Raw genomic sequence first — 26,102 nt, 5'->3', positions numbered from 1 at the left:
AATATAAACCATATGCTCACAAATCTCCCATCAACTTAATATGACACATTATGATGTCCAACATGCATTTATATTGATGAAACACATATCATCAGGATTCGTGCAGCTAAAAAGAGGATAATTAGAAGATCTAACAGATTTGTGTTTCTATTATGAAAGCACAAATGTATAATATTAAATTATGTTTAACTTTCGGAGAAATAATAAATGAAGGGCCCGACTGAAAAATAATCTATTCAAGGGCATCACCGAGAAAACCTGTCTGCTATTATATGTCTGCTAATTATTGTTTTTATGTTATGATTCACATTTTGAGCAGATTGTTTTACTGTTTGCCACGACGTCATTAAACCCATGCGACGATACAATGAGCTCATTTTACAATATCTTTAAGAAATAGAATCAATGTGAATAATATTGGAGGAACAGTTTCCTTAATTAATTTACACTTTACGAAAATGCGTTAAAATTGTTTCGTCTTCAACCCGAAAAGAAAGCTTGGTATTTTGTAAATTATGTACAATTGCATACAAATGTTTTCAGTAGGCCTATTTATTCACAATTTACAAGATTTTACAACAGCAAAACAAATTCAAATTACACCGACTGAGTCACATGTTTACAAGCATTAAAACTGGAAATCAATTTATATTGCAGCCTAGAAACTTTTTTTTTTTTTTTTAAACACATCTTCCACACCGCCCTCCATTTATTATACGGTTCCCTCTTTAAACAGGTTTTCAGGACCCCTCAAACACACCGTGGTGCCTTTAATTCCACAGAAAAATCGGAAAAAATAACCTTCAAAATGCACCAGCCGTCACGGATTATAATTTAAATCGTGTCAAAAACTTGGCATGCTCTGTTCCAGAGAGCAAAAGTAAATTGGATGCGCTTTCCTTTAGCTCGGACAGACAAAAATCCATCACTGAAAGAAAATAAAAATAACAATAAAAAAGTTTGTTCAAAGTGATTGCATTTTTATGGCTATAACCGCCTATAATTTACAATTCATCAGCAGCCTGCGCCCACATCTACGTTTTTAAATATTTGGTTGTGGTTTGTAGTGCTTATACATTTACAGATTTAAATATGAGTCAGAGGAACAGTCCCGTTTACCGGAGTGGAGCCGCTGCTCTGGTAGTGCTGCGGGTGGAGCACGTGCAGTCTGCTATGAACGGTGGCGTCCCCCGCCGCTTCGCCGGTCGGCAGATACATGCTGATCATGTCCCGCAGGTCCCCCGTAGGGCACGGCGGTGGTCCGCGCGCCGTGGAAACTGGGGGGCTCACGCTGGGCTCAGATTTCACAAGGGACCCCAAAGTCCCTCCGATCGTCCCGGACACCGGGGAGACACCGGAGCTTTGGTGCTGGTGAGTGTAGCCGGTGATCCCTCCGTAGCCCGGCGGAGAGGCGCTCATGTAGCTCTGAGAGTTTGAGATGGGGCTGTAAGATAAGGCGCTCATGTCGTACCTGTGCACGGGCTGCGGGTTGTGCGGATGGTGATGATGCGGGTGATGGTGCGGATGCGGGTGGTGCGGGTGACCTCCGGAGCCCGGGTGTTGCGTGTATGCCAGCTGCGCCTCCTGCATCATTGCGTGAGCCGCCGCAGCTGCAGCCGCCACCTGGCCCGAGTATGTGCCGTTCGCCCAGCCGTTCACGTGCGTGGCGTAGCCCGCATTCCCCGCGTGGCCCCCTCCGGGACTCTCCAGTCTCTGCCCTCCGCCCATCCCGATACCCACAGGTGAGCCGAGGAGCCCGCCGGCCAGCGAGTACTTGTCCTTCTTTAGCAGCGTCTTGGTCTTCCTCCGCGGCCGGTACTTGTAGTCCGGGTGTTCCTTCATGTGCATGGCCCGGAGCCGCTTCGCCTCGTCGATGAACGGTCTCTTTTCTGCCTCGGTCATCACCTTCCACTCTGCGCCCAGCCGCTTGCTGATCTCAGAGTTGTGCATCTTGGGGTTCTCCTGTGCCATTTTCCTCCGCTGGCCCCGGGACCAGACCATGAAGGCGTTCATGGGTCTCTTGATTCTGTCCTGCGGGACTTTGCCCCCGGGCCCCCCGCCTATTCCTCCCGCGTGCCCCCCCGGGTTAGATGGGTTGGTCTGGGGCACCATGGGGGAATGTAAGTCCGTCTCCATCATGATGCTGTACATTCACCTGGTCTTGGTAGGACAACACTTCTCAGTCAAATACACAGACACATTCAGTCTGGCCCGCGCGCAGCTAAACCTCCGAGACAACGAGCGTTAAAAGAAACGAGGAGCGATGAAAAGGTGCTGCAGTCTCAGGGTGAAATCCACTCAGAGGTAAACTTGTTCCGCACTTCCCCTTTTCGCCTCTTTCTCCTCCTGTCATCCGCGAGAGCCGAGAAGAATAGAAACCGGTTGTTTGAGCTTACTTTGGTTGAAGCTGTACTGGGAAAAGTTACCGGAGCGTGCTCTGGCCGCGCGCTTTGACAGCAGCTAAATGAGCAAGAGGCGGCCAATGGAGAGGCTCCAGTGGAGACGTGATTTGCATGCAGGGGCTCGAGGTTCTGGTGACGTCGGAGCGCGAGACCTACAAATTACTCCCTCTGTCATCTGTTTCCTGTGTGTAGCTAAAAACATACACGACATGTAAACAGTTTAATTCCCATCATTTTATTTACAGGCTACAGAAAAAAAACAATGTTGCAGCAAATACTACCTGATAATGAATGAAAGTCAATGTTGCGATCATTTAATAAAAAGTCTACTTTTAGCATTGATGACAACCTCTTAACTTAAACTTAAAACACTGAAGAAGCCTATTAAGCTCATCTGTGAGTCCTACCAAATCAGAAATAGGATATATGATTTTGAGATTACATTTTTAGGGCTCATACTCTTTTCATACATCGTTCTTTAATTTCTCTCTTTTTTTGTCAAACTATATGAGGGCTACACCGCCTCCTATTCAGAGCCACAGGTGCTTTTCTGTTGTGCCCGTTGCTAGGAAACAGGTGACTGACGCCCGGAACACGTGCCGTTCAAAGAGGCCCTTTTGTTTGTTTCACCAAAGCTGCAGGAGAGCACGAGAGGAAGGGGGGGGAATTTCAGCCCGCTAGAAAAACTGTAATCCTATAATAAATGTCAGAAATATAGATTTTGAATGATGACATTTTAATAAACTAATGGAATATGATGTGGCCTGCTGCGATAGGCCCAGAGCTCCTCTTCCTAAAATAGGGATCAAGGACTCTTCTGCCAAAGCAGAGTTCCTTTGATTCTATTGAGTCTGTAAAGGAGAGACTGCTCTTTTCAAACAAACAAACCAATTTAACCTCATTCAATTGTAAACAAAAAAATATAAAATAATACTATTACTGCTCTACAACTGACAATAATAATTATACACATAGACCATGTTATACTTGTTTTATCAATAAACTGTGACTAATACTTAATACCCATCAACATTTTAGAGCTTAAGGTGACATATTTCAGTGACTCGTTTTGTCCAACCAACAGTAGAAAATATAAATATATTCAGTTTACTACCGCACCAGACAAAGAAACACGGACAGTCTTAACATTTAAAAACAGTGAATGTTTGGCGTTTCTGCTCAATAAATAACTGAATCAATCATTGCAGCTCTGTATTTCACATTAGTTAGTAGAAATGTGTCAATTTCCGTGCATTCTGGCTCTATTTCCACACTATGGGGCCTCTAAGTGCAGTGGAAAAGGAAGGAATAGATTTATATTTCATTTATCATTGGTGTTTGTTGTTTGGTATTCGGGTCTCCTCCTGCTTCACTGGCTTCCCGTCATGTGGAGGATCTTTTCAGCCCTCTGGGATTATGCTCCCAAGTGGCATCTGTCAGGTGCTGCCTGCCTCTCAGCGAGCTGATAAACTACACTGGCACGCTGGCAGGGCTGGATTTTCCTCTCGCTGCCTTGTACCAGTGCTGTTAAGTGGCTTGTATGATCTGTTTTACTCGCACACTGTGACAATCTCCTCTCTTTCTGCCTGTTTGCATCCAGAAACACACGGATGAGCACGTTGTACGCAGAATACATTACAGCAAAAATATCTTGTGATCCAAATGATTCAGTAGCAATGACACATTTAAGAACAGTCTGTACCGGATTCAATCAAAGTCCAACTGAAATGTATTCATCCCTTTTTTTTAGACTTAGTGGTTAAAGTAAACAAACAGTGCTGTTAGTTGTATTGAAGTAAGGGTTGCTGCATGTAGATGTTGTTCAATGTGCTGCAGCTAATTGGCTCTCGAGTGTTTGTTTGGTCTAATGTGCAGGAATAGATGCGTGTTGTTGTGTGTGTGTTGGAGAAGAAGGAGGCTTCAGCAGGTACACAGGACGTGTGATTTAATGAAGATATATTTAGCGGAGCAGATACAGTTAGGTACAGTATATTGGTGTTTCTGAGTGATAAACCAGATTACATTTGATAGCAAAATGAATAAGAAACACATTAAAAACAAGCAATATTAACATGATCAATTTATCCAAATGTATCAGACTATCAGTCCTTCATTTCTGCATTTAGATATAGTGTGTACACCCATACTCAATTGCATGACATACCCAGCTAATGCAGGTCGATACATCTCTACGTATCTCTCGGGTCAGTTCCCTTCATCAGTTCAAATGTTTGACAGCATGTCTTTGCTGTTAAATAAGTGTGTTAAATGTGTAGCAGAGCCCCGTCTGGGACTGTCCCATCTAAGTATTGCCACACCATCAACGTCCTGTTCATCCACCAACAGCTCATTTCCATTTGTGAGAAAAAGAGTGACGTGATTGGGTGTTAGAACGTCGTAAGAAACGTAACTTATTGACAGTTTATCATAATTCCTCATTTTTGAATGGAGGACATTTACTATGATGATGAGTGTTAACAGCTGCTCTTTGTGTCGCTTTTCTAGTCTCATATAAGTAAAAGTCCGTATGAATTCTGAATGAATAATTAATTCATGTTTAGTGCTGTATGAGCATATTCAACATTTAAATAAATACTATAACCAGTGTGAGTGAAACCATCTTTCTATTCATGGAGGGTCACTCTTGATCTTTGGAAACCATAAATGTTTCCAAAGATATCTTCACTAAATATGGTTTGCATGGCTTTTACTGTAATAAGGGAATTGTTTAAGGGAAGACATTTTAATTAATTAATGACCATTACATATAATTATGCCTGACATATCAGCACCTTCTTTTCCCCGACACACGCTAACGGACCGAGCAGAGGATCAAAGAGCGCTTGGAGGTAAAACGCAGCCGTGAGGATGTTCTTCACTTCTTCACGCTGCTATTTGGCCTGAAATCTCTAAGCCAACAGGCCACAAACACACACAGGCCTCGTAGAATCAAAGGCATTTCTCCTGTGCAGCAGCCGGCCCGGTGGGTTTGTTTAAGGCTCGCTGTCACAGCAAGCTGTCAGCTCTACTGGAGCTCAGCCTTACAGGCAGAGCAGGGAGCACACTAACACACACACACACACACACACACACATGCATACAATACATATACACAACAGCAAGCTGTGACATATGTCATTATAAGGGCTCAGAGAAACAGTTCAGCCGTCTCAGCTCTGGATGTGATTATGATGAAAATAGTAATTAAAAGTGTGTTTTACTGTAAAGGTGTAGTAGTGATCACTTTTCATATCAAATAAGCTCATTAACCTTTGAGGAAATGACTATTTTCTTCAGTTTCTCTCCATACACAAACTTTGTTTGACATATTTTTTTCATGCTATATTGTGCTATTTTTTAATTCCATGCTAAACATTTATGGCATACTATATTTTGACTGTTTTCCGATATTTCTTACAACTTTTGTGATTTTTGCACGGCATTATTTTCTGACATTTTATCGACTAAAATGTTTAATTTAATCAATCAAAAAACGCTACTTGACAAATTTATACAAATAATCTTTTTTTTGCAGATGGGATTGAACCCAGTTCATTCCAGTCCCATGAAGTGTCTAAAGGAGCTGTTTAACGTTGTAGCAGCCCTCCAACACGCCTCTAATCTGCCTCTGTGTTTGTTGCAGCTTGGTGAACCGATGGATGAAGCGGCCCACATCATCCTACACAATCACCACACGCAGTGCAGCACCGAGGACGATGAGAACGCTGAGAAGAACCCGGTAGGCTCTGATGGAAAACACCTGACAGGCTGACATGTTTTTGACATATTATATTATCTCCTTATCTTGAAAGTTTCTGCTACATCACAGATCCCACACTTGGTGTTGGTGTTTCATTTATCTGGTGCCTGCTGATACTGTCTGAGCTTTGAAATAGTCAGAAAAAGTTTGTGATTTCCTCAATTAGTAGAAATGTAACAGTCGTAAGTGGCAGCCAATGTGAATGAATTCCCTTTGCTCCAACAGCATTTGTAGGCATCATGAAGCTTTGACTTCAAGGTTTTCAAATTCACTTTCTTCAATAACTCCCATGAATAAATTAACCAGTTGCAGCCATCTACATGGAGACTAACATCATCTTTCTTCCATCCATTTCCCCCACTTTCAAGTGTCAAAGTAAAGTGGCCCGGTGTACCGAACACTGTCGAGCATTTGCACTCATCATTTAATCATCGCACCTCGTCCTTTGATTGATGCCTAATGAATGCCCGGGGTCTCGGTTTACAAGACGATCGCTAACTGAGCCTTGCTAATGGGTTTGTGCCTGTCTGCCAGACAACCCGGGCTTCAGGCAGAGACGTCTGCGTTTACACCCGAGCTTCAAGACCATTTATTCTATCATTTCTCATACCGCTATAACATACTTCCAGCAGTGTTAACAGAGGAAACCAACCCAACAATGCATATTCTGAGCTGTTCTCTCCTGCTGTAGACAACACTTCCATGTTCATAATCGGTTCCATGTGTGCCACAAAAAAGAGGAGGTTTCCGCATTGAGCTAATAATGTGAACAAGACCTCTTGTAATTTTCAACAGCGTCTCATTGCAAGTACTTTCACAATTAGCGACCACATCATTCATCGGCAGTAATGGTCTGAAACTAGTGGGAGACAAATGGAATGTATGTCTTCACAGTGCAGAACGCGACATATCACACTATTCATTTTCCGTATGCTTAATTCTCTCCTTTAGGGTCTCAAAGTTTTGATTGCTGAGGGCCAATTTAGGGAGCCAGCATATGATTGAGGGTCATACAGTAAAAGTTCCATTTCACTTCTGCAGCGTTATCGCTAACAGCACTAGCGTTGATGACGGAATGTAATTCCTGCGAAACTTGGGAGGTACCGCTGACATACTTTACTTTCATTTGTATATGAAATAAATACTATTACATTGTTTGTGACATACTATACTGTACTATGAAATTATTTTTACATTTATGCATTTTTTTCGTGTCTCCATTCTCCAGAAGACGCTGGAGGAGCAGCTGGAGAACCAGAGGGAAGCTCAACAGAAGACCAGGTCAATGCTGGTAAGGAGACAGTGTAAGGACACTGTTCTGTTAATACTTTTATACATATAAGTTACCGAAAAACATTTGATAACGATCAAATCAAATCTCTAGTAGTTTTAGCGCTTGAAGTTCTTGAAGTAGTAGTAAAAATACATAAAATAAGTCATAAAGAGCCCTAATGTAGTATGCCATAAAATGTCATAAAAACTATATAAAGTATAGTGTGCCATAAAAAAGGTATAATATGTCAGTAGGGTATGTATGGTTAAAAGTCATAGTAAAGCTTGTCATAAAAAATTCAGAATATAGTAAAAAAAATTTAGATCTCAGAGTAACCGCACAGCAGCAGTGAAGAGAAGAAACCCCGTCGTCCTCTGGTCTGGTCTGGAAAGTCTGCACTCATCTGAGGAGAGAAGAAGAGAAGGACAACGTTAGAAAATGCATCACATACTGTACATGTATTATTATTACTACAACAATAACAATAAATACAAAAAAAAGTTGTCAAAGTTTTGATGAGTGAGTACAAACTATATTAGGACATACCATACTATAACTTTTTTAATGGCTTACAATAATATCTTTTATGTTACACTATACTTGGATTTTTTCATGACTTTTATGACATATTATACTATTACTTTTTTACGACATACTATATTAAGATGTTAATATACAGTAAATGACATTGATGACATTCTTTTTATGAGAGTTTCATTAATTTTGTGACATAATATAGAATAATATTTTAATGATTTTTATGACATACTATACTATGACATTTACTTCAACCAGTACTGCTAAAATTTCGACTGCACAGAAAAAGGATGCAGGTTAGAATGCTCAGTTAGAAATCAAATTAATTGATTAATTACCAAATGATTATTCCTCCCACTCCGGCTCTCGTCTCCTCCGGGCCTTTCATTCAGCAGTCTGGACAGACAACAGAGACATTTATAAAGCATGTACAGCTGCTATTGCATCTGACACGAGTGTCTCCTGCTCCCATAACAGACCCTGGTTTAGGCCGCGATAGGAAGAAGATGAATGCCTTACTGTCCTACACTATGACATGCATTAGCATCTCTGTGTTGGCAGCCCGTGAACTCTAAAAGAACTGTAATCCTCTGCACCTAACTGTAATTACTGTAAAAATAAAAAGCTAAAGTAATTGTGCACATAATGTAATTGTTTCACGAGACAACATGATTTTTATTGTAAAAGTTATGTTTACATTCAGTGTTTCGCACCAATAGGTGTGAGATTGTTGAGGACTTACAAACGTGATGAATGCATTTATTTCCTTATAAAACATTAGAGAAGACCTTTTTTAATCCTGCATTGTTCATGTCCATGTTAGCCACAGCATCTTGGGGCGGTCCCAACTGAACTAACTGTGAAGTGAAATTCATGAGCAGGATTTTCAGGGAAAAGACAGGACAAGAAATGCTAAAACAGAAAATAAAAAGGACTGATGATAAGTTACTGTGGAGCGTCGCTGATTAACCTTTGACCTTTAATACTTTCAGCTTCGCTCTTCACATCAAACCTTAGTTTCCCATCAGTCCTGCATTTGCTACAGGACAGTCAAGCAGTCTTGATGCAGCAGCTACGTTTTATTTGTACTTCCCTCACACACACACACACACACACACACACACACACTTAATTTAATTAGAGCATGTGCAGCCTCCTCCTCTGCCAGTATTGTCACGGCGCTGCAGAGCAGCCAACACTATCACTGATTGCTTCTAGATAGGAAGAAATATGATTAGACCACGTGTGTGAGTTCCTCTGTTTACGTGTGTGTGTGTGTGTGTGTATGTGTGTGTGTGTGTGTGTGTGAGGTGGGAAGAAATCTGATTGTGGTGAGAGCAGAGGTAAGCTGAAGGGTTGACAAGGATGAGGAGATGATTGGATATAAGGATAGAAGAGGAGAGGACAAGGCGGAGGAAGGAGGAGTGAGCTGATACATCCATTTGTTGATGCTGCACTTCTGCTGTAAGAACGGTCACTTCTAAAATATGGCTTCAACATATCGGAGAATTCGCTTTTATTCAAGAGTGAGATGAAAAGATTGATATTAGTCAGAGCTGCATCACTTAGCATTCAGTCTGGATGAAGGAAAATTCACTCATTTATCATATAAAACTCAATCGTGTGAAGTAAAGTTAGATTTTATAGAGACTTTCGAACAATACCAAGATGGCATACATATTATAAATGAGTTGACTTTAGATTTGTTGGTTGGCATATTTATGTTTTTAATCTTTGGACAGAGCCATGCTAGCTTTTCCCCTCTGCGTATAGTCTTTATGCTAAGCTAGGCTATCCATGTCCTGACTCCTGCAGACAAGAAATCAATATCTTCTCTCATCTCACTCTCTGACACAAAGCAAATAAACATATTTCCCTGAAAGTAAGTTGGTATCGGCCTCCGGAGCTTCACATTGTTAAATTATTATTAGGTGACATAGAGGAAAGGGTCGATGGCAAGACGATGTGAGGAGGATAAAACGGGAGGACGAGGAAGCTCCCTAGGATCTCATTATTAGTTTGATTTTCAGATGGACGGGAGGTAAACATGAAAGCTTTGATTCTCAGTAAAATAAGATTAGTGCTTTTAACGGGAGAAGGGCAGCAAGAGAGGGAGGGGAAGGAAGGACGAAGGGAAACGTGGTGAATAGGAGGGAAGAATGAAGAAGTGACCTTTACGGAAGGAGAGAAGGAGGAACCCCACTGAGGAGTGGTGAAAAGAAAAAAGAAAGGGAGGTGAGGTGGAGAGAGGAGGGAGGGAGGACGGGGAGAGAGTGACCCCTGTGAAAACAGATTAGTGGACCATGAAGAGGATTACCAGCAATGATAGTCCCTCTGAGGGAGCAGAGTCTGTCCCAGCCAATGCAAACACACACGAACGCACACACACATAATGAACACATCAAAAGTGATCAGCATCAGTCCAACCTGTCCAGGCTAATGCAAACAAACACATAACAAGTACATGTACTCCATCCAGCACAGTACACATTTCCACCACATGAATCCGACAGATAAAGTCACTTTACAGAAGTTCACATAAAAATCGGTTTAGTTGAAGTTTAAACAACCAAACGCACACAACTTAAACTCAAATATCCAGGTATCTTCTCGGGGGACAATAACTGAGAACATGGTCTTTTTCTCTCCTACTTCTTGTACTTGTAACACTACTCTGCATGTTCAGTAAAGAAATACCACTTGAGATTGTACTCCTGAAGATTGGTAAAGTGCAGATGAGACGAGATGCAGTCGCATGGAAGTCCACCATAAAACAGAAACGACTTCCTTCAACAATTACAAAAAAAGACCGACCGAAGCACAAAGACACAGACCGATGGGCTCTGCTGAATAAACAGACATCGTGGTATCACGCAACTGCAAGTTCAACTTGGTTTTTGGTGTGTGTGCAGTTCCCAATCAACCAGCAGAAGCACCATCGTGGCTGATTTTAACTAACACAATTATTCTTTGGGGCAGGAAGTTCTGTGATCTGAGCAAGAGATTAATAAAGAAAAAAACAGTCAAAAGTTACTTATTTTACTCGTGAATTAATGTTAATATAACATCTACATTTTAACATTTTAAGAATGACAGTGAGGGCAAGTTAAAAATAAAAAGCCTGAATAATATAGTCATAGCTCTTTGTTTATCATAACTAATAGGACTGATGGCACATTGTAGCGACTTCTTACCGCTGGCTAGTTTAATCTTCTCACCGTGAATAAGATGCTGAAAAGATGAGCATTTGTTTTGGGTAACAAATCTAAATGTACAAAGTAACTCGCAACCAAAGCTGTTGAATAAATACATAAAAAGATGTAAAAAGTACAGATTTTACTGTGAAAGTCGCAGAAGTACAGTATAATAAAAAGCAGAATATTTAAATACTCAAGTAAAGTACTTGAGTAAATGCACTTAATTACATTAGAACTCAGGCTTTTTACCTGTCCTACTTGTGTTTTTATTTCTTTATAATGTAGATAATGTTAATCTGTGACAAAAACAATAGATCAATCCATCTTGAATTCAGCATCGCAAAATGCAGAAAAGGTCAGATGGGTTTATTACAAGCTTTGCACACACAAATCAATCCCCAAATCAAATGATAAAAGACACTAAACCTTTCCTTCTGGCTGACATTTCTCTCCGTCCCGCTGAGGGAAAGTTCTGCTTATCAGGACCCCCCTCAGAGGAGGACGGGGGTCCTCTCCACTCATCCTATATGAGGGCTTTTTCCTCCCTTTTCTCTGCTGTTGGTGGGGGGTGTTGGGCTCTGGGAAGAATGAGGACTTCCTGGGGAGGGCCTTTAAGTGCAGAGCTGAGGAGTCTCTCTCTCTCTCTCTCTCTCTCTCTCTCTCTCTCTCTCTCTCTCTCCCCCCCCCCCCCCCCCCCCCCTCCTCATACTTCACCTCCATGTCTCTCGCTCATCCTAAATGGGGTCAAGCTCCCAGTCAGATCTGCTGCTTTCAAAGACCCCAAAGAGCAGCTCTCCTCCACCTGCCCTTTCCTCCCTTTCCTACCCTCCCTCAACAACCTTTTCTTCTTCCTTTGTTTCCATTCCTGCCCTTCACCTTCCTCTCTTCTTCTTCATCTTTCCTCTCAACCCTGCAGCTGCACTGTTCTCGTCTGCCTGCCTGCTGTATCCATCTCTCTGTCCATTATCTAAAGCTGCAATATTTGGCTTTTTCTGCTCTTCACTGCATGATTAATATGTGAGCAGTACAGCGGATCAAAAAACATCAACGTCTAGGTCACGCTACATATAACGTGACCTAGACAGCTCGTTTTTTTGCGATAGACTTTTATGAGGAAGTCTAGATCAGTGTTTCTCAACCTGTAGGTCTGGTCACATGATTAATCTGAGGGGTCGCAAGACGACAAAAAACATTTCTGCTGCACAACATTGTGTTTACTTTTGTTCTGACTTTTCTCAAATGCGAGAGACTAATGAAGCGATCTGACATCTGTTACTAAACTGCTCACAGCTCATAAAGTATGTCAAATGTCACAAGGGGTCACTAGTAGGCATGGCTTTAAAGGCTCAGAAGAAAAACTGATTGGGAACCAAGTTCAGACGTCTTTTTACCTGCTAATCAACAAACCACTGCTCACTAGAAAGACTGAAAAGGTTTTAGTCCTGTCCGGGTCAAAAGGCTTCTGAACCAACATTTAGATTAGTATGGGATTTAAAATCTCCACTGAAACCAGAATACAGACATGTGATATTAAAACGATTCATGCATACCCATGTGAATCACATCAGGACGAGTTCCACCTCCAGCTAATAGATCAAAACACACGAGGGACTCCCCAAAACACTTTGAGCTGCAAACTCAAGTTGTACAGTAGCTCTGTGCATTTGCTACAAGTGGATGCAATGGTGTTATTAAAGATTGTGTGCACATGCAGTGAAAGCCATTGCTCTGTGTCACGCTCACACAATAACCACATTTTCACCGAGATGAAATGTTTCAGCTTCGGGTTGAGCACATGCGTATCTCACACATGAACCCCTAATGAAATGGCAACATTCGCTATAAATGCAGCTGATCATTGGCCAATGAACCTCAAGCACCTGTCTGACACACACCTTCATGCCTCAAAGGGCCCTCCCCTCTTTGATAAGTAGCAACATACCTTCCCTCCTTTTACCGGGCATCCATCTGTCCATGGGAGAAAGCAGGAGATACATCCATCAATCAGTCCATCCAGGATGAGGCCAGTTCTGTCATTTCTACACTCTTTACTCTATTTCCTCTTGTTGGAGGGATGAGTAGGAACGGATCATTGAGGAGAAATAAGTGGATGCCAAGCGTAGAACTCCCCTTACGCTTCGTAAGTTCTTATTGTTCCCATATACTTTCCGCTGCTCTCCCATCAGGATGCTCACCCTCTCAGCCTAGCAGTGACAGAGATGGTCCCATAGCATCACCTTTTAGTTACATTTCTGCAGAACTCAAAGCTCCCATCGCCAGCAGCAAGTGAAACCCTCCCTGATGACTTGCTGTAATAAGAACAGCTGTCCCTTCCCTCGGTAGCCATGTCTTTTCTATAAATTCCCTCCACTCCTCAGGTCTTTGCAACACCACCGCCGACGGTCAGCATGGCTCTCCGCTCTCCTCCGACCCATACCAGGTTTTATTTAATTTGTCCGTATAATAGACGTGAATGAACCCAGGGGTTTTAGGGTTGCACAGGCAGAGAAAGCGACGGACGAGGGAGGGGCAGGCCGCTCAGCAATGTGTGTCAAAAGAGAAACAATAAGTGCCATTATTTTTCATTGGCTTCCCCTTTTTGAAAATTACTTCCAAAGTGTGATGTCCCATTGTGGGAGCAGAATAACGCTGAACAATGCAGGGGGGGGGGGGGGGGGGGGGGGGGGTAGTCTTATATATCCAGGCTAATATTCAAGGGGGCTTTGGCCAATGCTGGCTGGCCTGCACTGGATAACCCTGCAGTGCGACTGGCCCTGGGTTAGCCTCATAATGGGAGGCATTGGGAGGCCTTTAGTTCCCATTGTGGCGGCTGTGTCAACAAAGAGGCCGCTGGGAGTTGCCTGGCATGTGGGATGGAGAAAAGGCCCTTTATCCCTTCCTTTTTAGAGTAAGAGAGAGAGAGAGAGAGAGAGAGAGACGTTATCACAGCGGCTCGATGCATCATGTCTCTCTCTCGTGTCCCTGTTTACCCGTTAGACCGATTGTCTATGGAGAAGAAAATGTACCAAAAACAGATCATTGGTTCCAGTGCTAAATGCTAACACCCTAGCATAACCTGTAAACAATGACTCTGTCTGCGCACAAATGGATTAAACTACTGTATATGCATTACACATGATTCTCTTTCAATTCCAGTTTATTGAAACTTGGGTCCTTTTTTTCACAGTAATCTATATAAGTAATGGTATATATATATAAGTAATGATACACAGTCCTCACCAAGTTAACTGCTGAACTTTGGGAACACAGCAAAGTTACTAAAAAGACGTTTCTTGTGGGAAGAAACAGAAGCAGTCCGACAGGTTACATCGCAGTTTACGAGCCGACTTCCTGCTTCAACTTTTACCTGCTGCTTTCAGCTTAAAACTATAGATTATTTGGGAGGTCTGTAATCAATATCACTGATTTAATAGCTGCTCGACCAGTTATGTTGCTAATATCATTTTTGGATAAACCTGGGACTTTAATGACACACCTAAAATGTCAGTAACTGGCAGCTTCAATTGAATAATGCTCTTCAAAACTCTTATGAGGGGATCTTTAATTTGTTAAAATGACAACTGTTGAAGGTGAAATAATGGACAGTGTGTACAAGCCGCTACTCGAACCTCTCCCCCTTGCTTCCATGTTTTAGAGCAACACACACACACACACACACACACACACACACGCACTCTTACATGAGCAGTGGATTAGCTTGTCAATATCACTGTCGACCCATTCATTCATCCAACTCCACCTGGGAAAGAGACGGACATGTGTGTTTACTCTAGATTCTATTCCCCGAGGCAAACACACACACACACACACACACACACACCACTATTATGCTCGTCTCCTGGCTGCGATGCGGCAACCTTGAAAAAGCTGAACAAATAGTTGCATCCAAACACACGTGTACACACATGTATGCAAATACACACACGCAGAACAGCAGCACCTAAACAAACAGGCCCAGCGATGGTAGCGGCACACGCCAAGCAGCTCTCATTACCAGCCAGCACAATGAGCTATCGTCACACACACACACAGAAGAGCGACACAGTCAATACCCAGCGAGAGTTCAGCGCGCACACACACCAACACACCAACACACTCGCTCTCTTCCAGTGTCAATAATGAAATTCATATCTGTGAATGGGTTTTTATTTTTAACGCGGTACAGGCTCACTGCAGATATAAATGTACATTATTTACGCAGAGAGGAGAGGGGTAGATGATAAAATGGGAGGCTGGTGGACAACTCTGGATGCAGTTTGTTTACTACATCAGCAGTTTCCTATTGGTGCCTGTTGTTGGGCTGACATAGATAAAGCTCAGAGAGAGAGAGAGAGCAACTGGTCAGCATAGAAGGCAACAGAAAGGAGGAAAAGCCTGGCAGTGTTACTCCATGTGTCAGAAAAAAACACACACGACAAATATCTCCACTTTTTTATATTTTAAATGAAGTGTGTTTTCTGTTTCTTTCCACTGTTACTGCTAAAAAGCTTATTGACGCTCTTTTTTCCTGTGATTAGAGTGTGTCGGGGTCTGCATTAGTTTGGCCTGAGAGTGGACTGTTTCTCCTTAAATATTTAAATATTGATTTGATATTCAAGTCTTTTTTTTTTTTACACTAAAAGAACAAAATGTCTGCTGTCTCAGCTTCTATAATGATTCTATTCTTGTTAATTGTTGTATTCATTTAGTTTGTGTTTGACTCCACCTTCATCTCTCAGTAGTGATTTGTGCTTATAGTAACTAAATGCTATGACATACTTCTAAAACATTCCGGTCTTTATTGCATGGAGACATGATATAATCTTACACCTACACTGCACATCATCACATTTATATTTGTCTACCTTAAATGCTTTGTTCTTCTACTTTCCATCTCTGAAACAATTTCCTCTCAGCGGTCATTAAAGGACCTTATTACCTTGTGTACACACTTCACATGTGTGCACATGTGCGCGCTCACTCCCCGCTAATGACAAGCCCTCCAGCTAACCTGCTGACCCCTCATCAGAGCGACAAAGAGGCAGATAGCAGCAGCAGGACAATAAGATGGAGAGGTTGCTTCGGGTGACGAGATAAAAGCAGTGACACGACAGCGATGGAGGGATCAAGAGCACGACAGGAGGAGTAAGGGGGCTAGGGTGATGGCATTAAACTCGGCTTGACTGTATCCAGGTTGAAAATGAACTGTGAGCTAGTAAATTAAAGGTACTGTACTCCGGCGATTTAGTATTTAAGAAAGAATCAAGGTAGCAGAGAGCGAGATATCCTGACTTTTCATATAGTGTGGGTCAAACTTTCATGGCAACATTTTGAGATCATGTGATTTTCCGTCTCTTGCCTCTTTCATACATCATCCGTGCCTCCACACACCTTCCTCTACGCGTATGTCAGGTAGCTATTTAGGTGAAGACTGCAGAGCGTCACAGCTCAGCCGGTCGAACCGGACTGATGATCAGGATAAGAGCGAGAAACAGCCGTGTCCATCATGCTGTCAGTCTCCAGCGTAAAGAACATGCATTATTGTCTCATCATTGTGCTGTCAGCAGTCACACACACACATATGTAGTGGCGCATACTGTCAATCCGCACTGATAAGACATCCATTACGCTCCTTTCAGTCTGACAGACAACATAAGCATGTTTTTAGGAGCATTAAATCACACGTACACACACTGCTAGCACCATCTGAAATGGGCCATGGACCCACTGAATGGATCAATTATATCCCCATCTTATTTGATGGCGTGGGTCTTGCTCGTGAGATAATTTAGTTGACGTTCAAAGCAGGACCTCACCTCAAACTTCTTCCTGTCATACGTCTACTAACGCCCACTGCCCTGCACAGTTACCTCATTCTCTGTGCTCGTTTAACCACCTCGTTTATCACAGCCCTCTTTTCTATTCCTCTAGCATCTCTCATAGGGTCCCCTTGATGATGTGTTCATTTCTCAGTTTTAATTTAGTTGTGGTACCAAAGCAGCAAGGCTCCTAAACATCAACTCCACTCCACGCTTCAAACTGCAACATTTATAAACAATAAGTCCCATGAAAAGACCAAAAGCAGCACTGTGTTAGTGTTGGGGAGACGGACTGTCAGTGACACTGAGCTCTAAACTTATTGGTTACACAATATCCTACAGTAATAGTCCTGTATTGTTCATCAAAAAAAAACAAATTTCAGCCTGATCCGTCATTCAAAGGATGGAGGCATTGACACTTCACCTCATCTCTGCAGCATGCACACATTCAGCTGCAGGTTTGATTGGAAACTTTTCTTCAGCGAGGGGAGGAAGGTATTCCTATTGTGGCGGAGCGTACAGTTAGAGAGAAACAATAAGTCTGACCTTGGTATTGAACATTATAGATGTCCCACTCACAGAATCTTTCGCTCAAGTATTTCTCTCATTGAAAGCTCCTTAGACACACACATCCACACACACACACACACACACACACACACACACACACACACACACACACACACTCACTCACTGAGTATCAGCCTTGAGAAGGTTGTAAAAAAATGAAAAAAAATTTAGCTGAAAGGTCTAAGCAGTGAATGACCACAGATGATATAACTAAACTCATAAATACAAAAGCTGTCATATCTAAAAAATTTGACCATTTTAAGGTGAAAGAATAATTACCACCAGGACTTTAATTTGTACCAATCTCTACAGAATAACCCTGGATTCATGCGAGGCTAATATTCATATTCCTGCAATAAAGAAACAACGGACTACGGGTTTCTAAGTGCATCACCTCAAATTGGGACATTATATAGCATCCATAAAAACATGTAACCGTAGCAGTTAAGAGCAACCTTCACAGACTGTTTTAAGTTCATCAAATTGATCAAATATATTAACTTTAAAGTCACTTTAATCAACCAGATAAGACACATTTCTTACCGTTCGGTAACAGGTCTCATTTTTTTGTTTTGTAGCGTCTCTGTTGTCAACTTCAGCGCAAGCCGCCATGTGAATCGTGTCCTGGAAAACAGAAGAAATAAAAGCACAAAGATGGTTACTCACTCGGGGATTTCTACAGGAAAGCAAGTTCAGAGGAACTGGGGAACTTTTCGAGACTTGGTGCTTCTTAGTAAAAGAAAGATGAAAAGGACACAATTAGTTTGATGAACCTCTTGCAGAGTTCGATCGGCTGCAACATCTCCTTTCATGACATCCATGAAAAATACACCAAACAGAGATGAAATAGTTAAACAGATGGTATTGTCTTCTTTCCACCTGCTGTCATCTCTCTTAAAAAGATTAAAAAAAATACGACATAACTAAATGTACTGTTGCAGTAGCTTGTTGTGCCTTGGCCTTGATTTCGACTGACTTTTGGTCTGTATACATCACTGTCTGGGTCACTCTCTGGTCCTGCGCTCTGACATTACAAGACTTCAAGGGCCCTCAGTGGTGGCAATGATTTGTTCTGCCAACGCCGAGGATCCAACCGTCACATTTCTGTCTAACTGTGTTGACAAAAAGCAGACAACCTGCAAACCGACCTTATATCCACTTCACCCTCCAGTCCTCAGTAACATCATAACTTGATCAAACATTTTAGTGCTTGAAGGAAGAATTTAACAGACTTCTTCTCCTCTATCTCAGCGTCCTTGGTGAGGTGCAGACCTACATAATGGGAGACAGACACACGACGCCTCTCACTGCCTCACTTCTTTCTCATATGCAGGCGCCCTCTCCTCTCATACCACTAATTTGCAATACCTCTCTTTTCTACTATACCAATAGACACACACACACACACACACACACACACACACACAAAGGCTTCATGCATAACCTCCCTATCTGCTGTCTTGCTGCCCCCGTCTCTACCTTCATCCTCTTTTCTCACCCAAGGTCTCTCAGAATAATAGCAAATAGCAGATTAGCATTCGCCTCCCAACGATGTGGTGTGACTACTCTCACACACTCACACACACACACACACACACACACGCACACACTCTGTTAGGCCACTTTCCGAGACCTAACAGAGTTAATTAAGGTGAAGTAATTATTACTGTGGAGCTGACAAACCCACTTGTGTGACCATAGGTAGCACACACACACACACACACACACACAAAACACCAACGCAAACATTATGTAGCACGAAATAAATAAATCCTATAAACCGATCGATCGGTTTATCAGTCACCGCTTTGACACAGTGGACAATCCTCTATATATTGTCTTGGAACATTACATTTTGATATCTCTTTTGGAAATGAGTAAATATGTTCCCTATGTTGGTACGAGAGGTCAGGGGTCACTGAACACCATGTGGAGCAGACAAATACACGTGGGGACCTGTTTGATTGTAAAGACTGCAACTACAATTACAACCTGCGTCTCAGTGGAGAGTTTTAGTGTCTTGTTATTTCAGAAGTCATTGAACGCCTCCCACAGCATGTTTGACCCCCTCTCTGCTTTCAGTCCTTTTAATATCTCAAATATCATTTCACTTATTAAAGAGAAAGTAAATCAATAGGATGTCAATGCCTCTGTGTGTGTATGTGTGTGTGTGTGTGTGTGTGTGTGTGTGTGTGTGTTGGAGAACAGAAAGAACTGATGGTATTAGTCAAAACACAAATACACACTCATATGAAATCTCAGAGCGCTGTGTGGGAGCGACTAAGAGGCTGAATGAAGGCGATGGTTATCAGCCGCTGTAGGAAATTAAAGGGACGGTCCAGCGCTAATATGGAGATATGCAGATTGGTGATAGAGGCCCACACACACATAGACATACACACACACACCTAGATGCAGGTACAGTGTGTGTATCAGTGTGTAACAGCAAGGGGATGAGCAGGTTGATTAATCTCTGTGACATGAATACCAAATCAGGCTAAAACACGAGTGTGTGAGCGAATGCAGACAGCATTGCTGGAGGTTATGGTGGTGATGGTAGGTGTGTGTGTGTGTGTGTGTGTGTGTGTAGAGCATGACACAAACCATTTCTCATATTTAGTTTTCAGAATCGATGAGTCTTTGAGAATTGTGATATTTTTTTATGTTTAGTCTTGCTTCGAAGTAAATAAAGTTGACTCCACCAGCAGCAATTAAGATGAATTGTTATATACAGAATGGATTATAACGTGACATTATGTAGTTACAACGAAGTATTTGGTCAGTGAGATACCTCACTGTGTATTTCTTAGATATACTCTTTCACCAAAACATTTGAGTGATCTTTTCTTGATCTTTCCTGCCATTTGTGTGTATGTAGCCCAACACAAACAGAGAATACCATGTGCTCCACCATGTGCACCACTTCTCCTTGCTAAGCCTCACATTATGCACACTCTGTGTGCAGCAGCAGAACACTGCACCCCTGTGCTTCCCTTTGCTTTTATCTCTATAAAGTTCAACCCGATGCCTTTAATAATGCGTTTAAAACTCTGAAACTTCCTCAACTGAACTACTTACAGATATGCATGTGTTGACAAGGGACCACATGTAATGGGTTCGTATGAAGGGGTCACGAATAGAAGAAGATTATTCTGTTTTAATTCATCAGATAACTATAACCTTTTAGTGACATTTGTCCCTTTTGGGTATCCATAGCCCCTGACAACTTCTGAGTAATCTGAACACTGTTGCTGTATTAACGACATGATGTTTGGACGCTGGTACGAGACCTTTACTGACAGTAAATGACAAGAAGTACGCCAACGGTACCCAACAAAGGCATTTCAAATGTCAAACATAAGGAAGGAAATGGAAACCCTACTTGACGCGGCTTTTCTTTACCATGCGAGACGTCGTGTGTTTCTTTAAAACATCTCCAAAAAACTGAAAGTCTAAAGCAACGTGAGCGACACATTTAGACAGAGAGAGACAAAGAGAGTGAGAGAACGCGAGTTAAAGTGACTCAGGGGAGCGGCGATAAGGAGAGTTGAAGAGAAAGCGAGTCCGGGCCACGATGTTGTTATTACAGATTGATATACTCTTCAGGTCCCTCTATTTCAAACAGCTCACCTCTCAAAATCAGATGCTCTGAGCTCTTTTGATGACTACTTTGAGCTAAATGTGTGTTATTACAGGTATTACATGAAATTGCCCGCGTTAGATGAAGGGGATTACGGTGCTTTTGGGTCAATACTTCCTCTGAGCTGTTTGGCTGCTGGAGCTGTGGAGCGATTAGGCTTTTGTCTGTCAATCCAACTTCATAGAGGCGGTTATCTCACACACACACACACACATCTAACCGTCTACTGTCACACACACTCGTGCAGACAACGCAGTGATTATGGCGGTAGGTATATCGGGTCCATTCAGCATGAGAGGTGTCAGGTCTAGTGGTGTGCTGAGCTCAAATGTTCACTGGATAGGCCTTAATGCTGAGAATACTCTACAACTTACAATGACAGAACAACCTGTTCCTGTATCAGACCTTTCATCTGGAAACCACATCATTGAATAAACCAATCATGACTTTAGCTTGAAGACTTGGCTTTTTCTTAATGTGATTTAATATACTAATTGCAATGTGCATGTGCTGTTTGAATCCTCTTCATGTTTATTTATTTAGCCTATTTTCTAGTTGTTATCGCTTATTTCTACCTCTTTGAAGTGTCATGAAGTTGTTAGTTGTTCTGTGTGATTTGACTGCATTTTAAATATAATACTCATATCCATTTATAGGAACAAATTATTAATTCATTAACAGTATCACTGACATAATATAGAGGATATCACCTCTTCTACCAAGGTCTCATTTGTTCACAATGATTTCTCACAAAGGAATCACAATTAATGTGATAATGGGGTATTGCTCTTGTAAAATATTGTATTTTTCATTCGGATAAATTCGATTAACGTACTTTTTTGCAAGTATCTCTTGTTTTAATCCAGCACGAGCTGGAGCAGAGTGATGTTATTAGGGGGCTGAGCTGACTGGCTATGGTGGTTTCCACTTTACTTTTGTGTGGGTTAATGAAAAAAACCCTGAAAAACCCTGAGCCTAATGGGATTTGGTGATAAGAAATTACCAGCGCCAGGTCCTTCTCTTTTGTCTCTCGCTGGGAGTTCAATGGCTCAGCCAATAAGAGAGCTCAGGGCCTCGGTTACCGTAGAGACGAGAGAACACAGGCCACCGCGTCGCCATGGTAAACAGGGGAGCTGTTTGTCAAAGTTCTTTTGACACACACGCACACACACACTGTACGTACACAAGTGAAGTCTGTGTCCTACGGTGCTTTTTCTCAGGAAACAATTACAATTCAAACTGAATAGTTTTATTCGGGGACTAATGCAAGAAGATAAAGAGGAAAAAGAACTGTATGCCATGACAGGAGGGAATCCCCCACAATGCACCAGGGCAGCAGAGAGGCAATTCACCATCTATTGGAAGACATTAACGAGTGAGCGTGTACCAAACTTAGTTCACTTTTTTGTTTGAGTTTAAAACACACGTTCTCTCTCGTTTGGGTGTCATATGAACATGTTTAATAAATTAAAAAAGTGGCAAACAAATTACCCGGAACACCAGCAACACTGACAGACATGCACGGATGGTGTGTCGATATTTAGTCACATTATTAAATCACAATCCAATCAATCAGAGACTGATTGGCAGTTTCAGGATTTGGAAAACGTTCCATACACATGTATTAATTATGTTTAAGTAGCGTTTATATTTTACAATAATTACAAGGACAATTAACCCAGTTAAAATATCAGAGAGGCAAATATATACATTCATAGAAATAGAGCATAGAGCATGTCTTTTTTATCCCCATTTGCACTGATGCACAACATCAATATTTAGACAGTTTTTAAATCGCATCTCAATCAAGTATGATTCAAATTTTCCCAAGAGTTTTATGATTGGAAGTTTCAGGATGTGTAAAATGTTCTATACACCTGAATAATGAATTGTAGTATTTATATTTCACACTCCTGCATCGCAGTGTGAGAGACGGGGCTCTGATTTCTGTGGTGGTTGCAGCCTGTGTTTTTCTGTTTAACTCGGAGGCCACAGAGCTGAGCTGAATAACACAATGACAATAGGAGAGAGCAAACCCAGAGCAAATGGGCGAGTGAGCAGGAGGAAGAGAAAGTGAGAGAGAGAGAGAGAGGGAGAAATGCTCCTTGGCTCGCCGGCTCCTGCAGTGCGTCAGCTCTATGGCGGAGTGGAAAACAAGCAAATTACAGACTACTGCCACAAACACAGTGGCCTTGTCATCTCAACCTGCCAGTAAGGATTTCCTAAATTACCGGCAGTGCACTGGGAGGGCTGCCTATAGCTTATCTGCCACTCTAGCAAAGAGACAGAGACAGCGCTCTCTCCATGAAGGTTAGACAGGACATGGGGCCAACTTCAGCTTCCGATATCATCCAGTCACTGAGGCCGTCCGCTGTCTACATCTACATAGAGCTGATTAAACAGGGCTGGAAGGTAACAACGTATACTTAAGTAGAAGTACAGTGTCAAACTACTTGTACTTTGCTGTAGCGCTGCCATTTTAAATAATTTTATACTTGCAATATATATAGACTGATAAATAGCTAGATATACTGAACATGTACTGTGCATCTTACATTACGTTGTATTAGTACGCTACTGGCAAGTTTGATCTTCAAAAAGTGATGTTGACTTTCCAAACCTCATATCATGACCAACGTTAAAAATCACAAAACGAATGTCTTCCACATTAGTGAATAATGACTCTAACTATGCTACGGTCTGTCGCTTGAACAGCAAACAACCGAGGACAGCGAAACGGACAAAAGCTTGAATTTATGTCACTGAACAATAACTATTAAAAACAGAATAATGTTACTGCTGCAGCAGAGAGAGTGAATGCTGGTAATTTCTCATTGTAGGAAAAAATGGCGAGACATGAATAAGTCTTGTAAATGTAATGATCACACACACACACACACACACACATGCAGTAATGACATTTAAATGGCTCATTTGAAGATAAAAGGCCTGCTGACATCAAATGGATCCTTGTTATCATAATAGCAAACAACTAACAAGAAATGAAGCAGCATAAAAAGACATGCCTCATATTTGTGCATGAATACAATAACTAAGCAAACAAATATTGTTAACAAACAGCGATCTAAACTGTCTATACACATGAACACATTATGCGAGTGTTTGCCAATCTACGCTTCACAAATAGCTGGAGGAAATTAGCGCGCGTTACGACCGGCTCTGCAGAGATTTTCAATTAATTTCCTTAAACAAGCATGACAAAACATGGTGTTGTATTATTAAGCATGAATTTTGTCAGCAAACAAAGATCCAGATTTGAAAAGGAGATTTATGAAGCTTCCTATTTTGTTTAGAATGTAATTCAAATTAACCAAAACATCATGAATGGCCCTTTGCAACTCTTTAATTAACACTTATGCGGCCTTTATGGGACTTGCTATAAGGGTGTAAATCACAAGTTTCATCACAATACAATATTACATTGACTGATACATTTCTTGTGCAGTCACTGTGCAAGTTACAGAAGTTCACAAGTATAGAGAAGAATGCACATAATCAGATATGCCATTCATCATTATGTCAAGGCCATTTAACTGCTTTCAATAGATTATGTCAACATCAAAAGTTCCCTCGCACAAAAAAGAAACTTTGAATTTTCTGCTCCTTCCCATCTTTCCTTTCATCTTCCTCATCATCCTCCTTTTTTTTTATTCTGGTCTCCTCCTCGTCTTCCACCTCCTTTTTTCCTCTCCTCCTCCTGAAGGGCCTACCTGTAATAGGCAAGCCATTTCCCCATATTACAAGACGGTACATTAGTGTCTGCCTGCACTATTTACACAAGTTAGCAGTCCAACCACGCCATTTACAGAGCATCATTACAGCGTGTGGTGTCCTGATACGCTTGGGAATTCTGAGATGAAGTGATGGCTTGAATGCATTATCCCAGGAGTGTGTGTGTGTGTGTGTGTGTGAGAGAGAGAGAGATCAAGGCAAGATCTCACAATAGATCCTTTTAAAAGCCCAGCTCAAGATATATGATACTATTAAGATTTTTTTGAGTACCAATTACACCACCACTACCTTAAAGTGGCATTCCAGCCATTCAATTTTGATACATTATGAAGATGGCTTCATATATTATCCCGGGATCTTCTGTAAGATGTTCGGCAGCTGACAGCGAGGCTTCAAAGTGCTACTGGCAATTTGACAAAATTATCAATCCTCCTGCATTTGGCTGCTGCCCCTTTTTTCTGGGAGTGATAGCACCTTAAATGGGTGCATTCCCCTTCCCACCTGCCACTATCGTGACACCGTTTACTGGTAACACGGTAATATCCAGCTATCTAATACGATATGGGCCGACAGCTGCTTGACATGGTGTCCCAAGGATGTGAAGCGCTGGTCTGGTTCACAGGGTCTAACCTGTCAACTCTCTTGTTTATAGGATAGTTTACAGTATATTCTTCAAGTCTGACCTCCAGAGAAATAAAGTAAAGCACCTTTACAAGAAGACGAATCCACCAGACTGGAGAAATATTGTTCACATGTCATACAGTCTTTCCAAGGAAACCGGGGGAACCAAAACCCGTGCTGTCAGCTGTCAATTCAAATTGGACAATGGTTTTCAACACAGCAAGGAAAAATACACTTCCAGCTGTTACTTAAAACCTTTCTTTGGTCATTTTGGACACAAAACAAATCACAGTGTGTACTTGTTCCAGAGCTTTCAACCACAGCTCACAGATAAAACGTTTTTTAAAGATTGGACAAAATTGCGTCAGCGCAGCACGTTGCAGGTTTTGGTTGATTCTCGCAATTGCAAGATCAGGACCAAGTGGTTGTAAGACAGATACGCCATCTTGTTTCACTATAAGTAGGCTCTGTGATCATGTGTGTGTGTGTGTGTGTGTGTGTGTGTGTGTGTGCATTAGCTTAATGTGCAG

General features: G+C 41.8%; 1 protein-coding gene and 1 long non-coding RNA gene across 2 annotated transcripts in view; both read right to left on the bottom strand.

The window, feature by feature from the left end:
- Positions 1 to 534: 534 nt before the first annotated feature.
- Positions 535 to 2,541, bottom strand: sox1b (SRY-box transcription factor 1b). The gene has a single exon (XM_031851996.1). It carries the CDS (start codon positions 2,149 to 2,151, stop codon positions 1,087 to 1,089), a length of 1,065 nt encoding a protein of 354 aa, XP_031707856.1. The 5' UTR covers positions 2,152 to 2,541; the 3' UTR covers positions 535 to 1,086.
- Positions 2,542 to 5,543: 3,002 nt separating this feature from the next.
- LOC116386039 (uncharacterized) overlaps positions 5,544 to 26,102 on the bottom strand; it is a 48,664-nt gene continuing 28,105 nt past the window's right edge. The window contains exons 2-4 of the long non-coding RNA XR_004212934.1: positions 18,102 to 18,182; positions 8,311 to 8,368; positions 5,544 to 7,838 (exon numbers count right to left, since the gene is read on the bottom strand). This is a non-coding gene — a long non-coding RNA (uncharacterized LOC116386039). The remainder of the gene's footprint in view (positions 7,839 to 8,310; positions 8,369 to 18,101; positions 18,183 to 26,102) is intronic.

Source organism: Anarrhichthys ocellatus, unplaced genomic scaffold, assembly GCF_004355925.1.
Source record: "Anarrhichthys ocellatus isolate YVR2014 unplaced genomic scaffold, GSC_Weel_1.0 scaffold12, whole genome shotgun sequence".
NCBI classification, from domain to species: domain Eukaryota; kingdom Metazoa; phylum Chordata; class Actinopteri; order Perciformes; family Anarhichadidae; genus Anarrhichthys; species Anarrhichthys ocellatus.
Note: the sequence above shows the minus strand (reverse complement) of the source record. Positions and strands in the feature narration are given on the sequence as shown.

Excerpts from the sequence above, each read along its gene's own strand:
- sox1b (XM_031851996.1), bottom strand. The coding sequence starts at position 2,151 with ATGTACAGCATCATGATGGAGACGGACTTACATTCCCCCATGGTGCCC.